At 40.0% G+C, this 6000-nt stretch overlaps 1 protein-coding gene across 1 annotated transcript in view; it reads right to left on the bottom strand.

The window, feature by feature from the left end:
- Positions 1-6000, bottom strand: part of ubr2 (ubiquitin protein ligase E3 component n-recognin 2) — a 29223-nt gene that overhangs the window by 13508 nt on the left and 9715 nt on the right. Inside the window, 7 exon segments of the mRNA XM_043255416.1 lie at positions 646-829; positions 910-1038; positions 1145-1244; positions 2716-2879; positions 3785-3883; positions 5862-5878; positions 5881-5949. Coding sequence (XP_043111351.1) covers positions 646-829; positions 910-1038; positions 1145-1244; positions 2716-2879; positions 3785-3883; positions 5862-5878; positions 5881-5949 — 762 coding nt within the window.

Raw genomic sequence — 6000 nt, 5'->3', positions numbered from 1 at the left:
CTGAGGTTTAGCTAATATGTGGTGAGGTTACCTCCATTCCACAAACACAATGAGAATTCAAAAGAACTCTACCAGACTAAACGGGGCCTTTCACACCGCTTTAGCTACAGGATTAAAAGTACAGTACTGAAGTATTGGAATGATTTTGCACCAACAGTGGATACTAAGAAGTGACGCAAGCTGGTTGACAGCAAAATCATTTGTGCACAGCGTTCAACAACAGAAACAAAAAAGAAAACGTTAAGAGGAGGACGGAGGCCGCTGTGTTAAGCGATTGAAAAAACAGAAAGGAGGACAAAGAATCTCTGTGCTACATGTCATTGAGGCTGATAGAAGCAGAAAATGAGGTAGACTTCAGGTAAATGCAGTTTATAAAAGAAATAAACTGATACAATGTTTACACAGTGAGGGCATTTTCGTACACGTTTATCCAGTCAGCTTACACTTACGTCACTGATACCCTTCTAGTACTTTTTTTAAACCCTACTCTGAAGTAGGAGCTAATTTAGTTCCTCCATATGGAGTTTCTGGAACTAAAATCATTCCTAGTTCCTGTGGTGTGAACACAAAGCGGGTAGCTCGGTGCGGTGCGAGAGGCCTCATTCTCAAAACTTTGTAGCATGTATACGAGCATGTCGGACTGACCTGCTAAAAGCCGGGACACGGGCAGGTGTATGCTGACTTTCTCCTGAGAGACGCAGTAGCGGATGGTGTCGACGGAGTGGCCGCACATGCTGAGGGTTATGGGCTGCTCCCCATCTGTGAAACCACTGTGGCAGTGAGTCAGCGCACTCAGGCACTTCTTATAGGCTTCGATCAGCACTCGCTCCTGTACATGCGACAAATAACAGACTTGATCAAGGTCCCATGGTGCATTGTGGGAACTTAAGTGACTAACAGAGTACTTGCATCACTGGCACACCACTCCTGCATCATAGAGATGATATGTGTGAGCTTCATCTGTAAGGTGAACGCTGCCTCCCATTCTGGCTCCATCTCTATGTGCTGCCCTACCTGACGCACTACTGGGTCCATTCCCTGCAAAGTACGCACACGCACACACACACACACACAGCTGTTTCAGTGCCCAGTTTCAAATATCAATGACACTGATCAGTAAAAAAACAAAAATCAGTATAGTCACCTGCATGCATTTTAACAACTCCAAGAAAGCATCGAAACCTTCCAGATACTTTTCCCTGAGTTGGTCGGTCCACTCTGTTGGACGGCTGATCAGGACATACCTGCATCGAAGAGAGATACATCCTGACAAACGTCTCAAGGAATGGGAATTTTAGACACAAAAGGGCCACATACACACTGTGACATGATTCCCTGAAAACTGCAGGTAGTGACAACTATTTATAGAAATTCTATTCTACAGAACTGAACGGCTAGCCGTTTAAACACGCGTTGGAAATGTGAGAATCAAGAAAATAACAGTCTTAATCTTAGCACATTTTGATACAGGCTAGGTGCGCTCACAAGCCCTGCGGTAGTGTCAGTGTTGCCAGATGTGCATAGGAAGAAGAAAAAAAAAAAAAAAAAAAAAAAAAAGGCATAAAAACACAAGTTCGAGAAAAACAAAAGTGTGATGACAAAAAAAAAAAACAAACCCAAAACAAAACTCTTGCATATCGGCAACAGACAATTTTATTAACTCCATAAAATGCCTGTATGAGACAGAACCAAACAACATGCCTAAAAGCGCTAAGGTCATGGCAACCGTTCAAGGCAACGCTTGCTAAAGCAGCCTCCCAAGCATAAACACAACAGCACATCTATCAGCGAAAGTGTAGTTTAAAACCCACAGACAAAAAAAGTCAGACACCATATGGCTAATTATTCTTCACTCTTGCAAGATGCCCAAATAGCCACTTTGCCACTGATGGGCCAGTGCATGCCAGTGCTTTAAATGGGCCAGCCGGGGCTAATAGCCACAGACCTGTAGCACCCTACTTATTCAGTGGAATCGGGTTTTGTTTATTTGTAGTCACAGTATACATCATTTAAAAAAACAACAATCATTTCTTTATTTTTTTCCATCAAAAATATCACCCGAGTAGGGAGCTCCGCAAACATTAAACATTATTATGAAATGAACTAAAATCATTTAAAATATTTCATCATGATTAAATCGCATGACTGTCATGAATTAATTTGTGATTAACTGCAATCACTTGTGTTACAATGAAAAAAAAAAAAAAAACCCTGTTAAATGAATGTGCTTAAAACAATAAATCTGACAGAGCGTAGATGAGACTTATGAAAGAAAAGGCGTTAATAAATACACAATCGTGACGGTAAAAAAAGTTAACATATGATTTATGGATTTACTATAGTCTTTTGCACCGGTTAAAAATATTTCTGCCTTGTATGGTGATCACTATTCACATCGGATCTCAAACAGGAGTTATTTCAAACACTCGCTGCTGTCTGAAATTGAGTTGAGCTAAAACTAGAAGTCTAAAGCTAAACTAAAACTAAGTCTTTGACACTGGTATATAGCTGTTTACTTTCTGCAATGATCTGCAATGCTGACGCTCTCAAGGCAAAGAGCAATGCCGCTTTTCCCCCAAACCTCTCCTCTAGGCCTTGCTGGCCCACAGTTTTTTGGGTTGTCACTCCTAAGACTTGCAAGCGTACCACGGCCATTAAAAAAATGTTTATGAAGTCCGTCCCTGTGCAAGTGGGCGAACACGCTCAGTATCTTACTTGAGGTCTCCTATAAGGCTCTGGACTCGGCGGAATTTGAAGGCCTGTTGTGCGGTGTATCGTTCAAACTGGAAGCGGCCCTGCAGGTCTCTGTGTCTGAGGTGGTCCATGAAAGTGCGGATGATGGTGGTCATCAGGTTCTCTTCTGTGATCAGCATCCGCGCCTGGAAAATAAATCACATACACCACTGTCACATCTGACAGAACGACCGCTAGAGAAGATGAGACGGAAGAGAAAACAAACGAAAGCCAGGGAAGGGGAGGAGGAAAGAGAGGAGAAAGCAGATGTGGAGGTGCAGAGAAAAAAGTAAAGATGGGGAGAGACACGGGGGGGGAGATGAGAACAAGAAGAACAAGAGTTTGTGGAGAAACCAAAAATATTGGTCCAGAAATACATTTCTGGTCTTGGCAGAACTAAATAATTTACTGAATTTATATCAGTACTTCTCCACTGATGCAAGGTGACTATGTCAAGCTACAACAAAAACCCGCCAGCTGATATCTTGATCTACAATTCTGGTTTGAAGCGTGAACAAAACATCTCTAAAACATCATTTGATGACTGCATACTAACTTTTAATAAACTGTCAAGTAACTTTACATTCCCCTCAAGAAAGCCATCCAATGTCCATATTAGTCATCTACAAAAAATATATATATTTAACAATACTCCTAGAATTTATGTACTATTTTACAAATTTAATATATTCTTTACCTGTTAGTAAGGTCTTGTTTATTATGTTTAAGTGCCTTTTTCATGAAAAAGTTATGGTAAATTTAAATATTTGCATTTCAACTACAACAAATTATACCATTATATAATTATTAATAAAAATTTTGACTTACAAGTTGTGCAACTTTGCATACAACTCGGTGTTTACTGTTGACTATTAATTGCTTATACAATTTTTCTATTTGACTATCTGAAAACCTAAACCTAAGAACCAAGAGTAATAAAAAAAAAAAAAAAAAAATATGTATAGAGAGAAAGAATGAAAAGGAAAAGAAAACAAGAGACCAAACCCCCGAAAATCCTCACAGCAGGCCATCGCTCCCTGCACATACTTACCAGAGAAGGCACGGTGAACATTTGCACAGAAAGATCAGTGACGGAGAACTCCCTGTCATGGTCGTCCTTCACGTAGTCGCTCTGCAAGCGCTCATAGTTCTGCAGGCAGTGGTGAAGGAGGCAGAGGAGAGGAGAAAGAGGCAGAAGAGAGAGGAGAGGTGTGTGGGATTGACGGTACTCACCACAGTAGGAGCGGTGAAGAGCTGCACTGACAGAGAGGTCACTGACACTACACGCTCGTGATCGTCCTCCATAAAATCTGTCTGGAGGCGCCGGTAATTCTAAGGGAAGGGGGGAAGGGGGCAGATTCACCTTCCGGGTCAGAGGTCAGGGGCATCTGAAGTTACATCCCCCGACTCGGCTCTGTGTCTGGCGCATACGGCTTGAAGTTACACCGCGGCACTGGGGCACACGTGGAGCCGGGGGACTCGAGCTGAAGCTAAACTTTCTGGAGTTGTTCAAACTACCCGAGTCAGGGCCCTACGGTTTCTGCTTTGTGGAAAACACAAACAACTGAGGAATGGAGGCGTAAAAAATGCTATATAACCGATTTATACAAAACATGAATAACTAAATCAAAAGCAGGGCTGTACACTTACAATCATATTCTTAATGGTTTGTAACGATTGTGTCATTTTCAGCTTCTGCAGTCTCATATAAGGACATGAACTTAATCTAAAAAGCTCTTCAGCAGCTTTTTTTTTTTAAAAACACACACGCACAGAAACCCAAAGGTCTTCACTACAACCCACATCAAAAGTTTGGGTTAACTTGAGAGAAATCTCCCCATTATATAGTAGAATATACATAAAATAAAGTTTTCTAAAAATTTAATTTTAACAATGTTTCTACACTTTCCCCCAAAAATAAAAGCAAATTTAAATTGGATTACATTTTAAAAATGTTATGCTTTCTTTTCAATTCCATCTATTTTTCATAAAACCTAAAAATACAATAAGACCAACGCAGCTTTATTTATTTATTTTTAGTAAATTATTAAATTAAGGAGGAAAAAAATACAATCCAGAAATATTAAAACGGACACATTTGAGCGCATGAATGAATAAAAGCAGATTTCATAGGGCCCTACATCAGAGTGCACTCTAAGAGAGATTTCTTGCGGTCACAGCATGACTCGGTCGGTCAGAAGACCGCAGCTGGCAGCAAATCAAAGACAGCTAGAGCAGCTCTGCTAAGTCATAGTATCTCTTTCTATTACACATGCTCTCTCTCTATCTCCGAGACGATACCCCTCGCTGAACAGGGCATGGCCGCTCAAACTCTTATCCTCCCAGATCAGCTGAATCAAACTGAGTGTGAAGTGAAAGTGAACTGGATATTCAAGTGTCAAAGCACTTTTAGCATAGCTTAGCATAGATCATTGAATCCAATTAGACCAGTAGCATCACACAAAAAAAACAACTATTTAAAACTTGACACTTCTATAATTATACTATGTACTAAGCCCGTCAGAAAATGAAAAGTTGGAATTTTCTAGGCCGATGAGATCAGGAATTATACTCCCATTCTTGTGCAATCAAATTTGCTGCCATAACATGACCGCATCAGGCACGGTTTTATCACGTAGTCCCCAAAAAACAGCCAGACAATAGGAAAAATTATTTTTAAAACGCGATGCTACTGGTCTGATTGGATTCAATCATTTATGCTAACCCATGCTAAATGTGCTATCACCAGACCCGGAGTCGAATGGATTCAGAAATGGTAAAACTCAACTTACTGACTACAACTGGGGGAATTGGAGAATGAGCCTATTTCCAAAAAAAGTGGAGTGTTCCTTTAACAAGTATGCCTAACACTAATACAGAAGCTTGTTTCTGCCATTCAATAAATGAAGTAAAATAAAGGTGACTTCTCACAATTCTGACATTTGCTAGATAATTGTAAATTTTTAAAGAATTTTTAGAAGAGACAACCGATTTATTTTTCCATCCCATTCCTTAGGTATCACGAAAATGCAAATTTATGAGTAATGTGAAAAATTCTCTTTACTTTTTGGGGCTTTATGTGGTTTACTCTTAATATAAGAGTATGCCATAGTAAAATGAAGCCTTACCTTTGCAAACTGGATTAGAAAAGTTTCTTGTACTTTGTATCCATGAGTAGGCTGCTCATAAAGAGCTGATGGTAAACATTTCTTGCTCCTGCAGGAAACAAGATTAGATACTTGGATTATAACTTAACTTGGAGAATCT

Source organism: Puntigrus tetrazona, chromosome 13, assembly GCF_018831695.1.
Source record: "Puntigrus tetrazona isolate hp1 chromosome 13, ASM1883169v1, whole genome shotgun sequence".
Classification (NCBI taxonomy): Eukaryota; Metazoa; Chordata; class Actinopteri; order Cypriniformes; family Cyprinidae; genus Puntigrus; species Puntigrus tetrazona.
The sequence above is the reverse complement of the archived record's forward strand: the minus strand, read 5'-3'. Positions and strand labels throughout refer to the sequence as shown.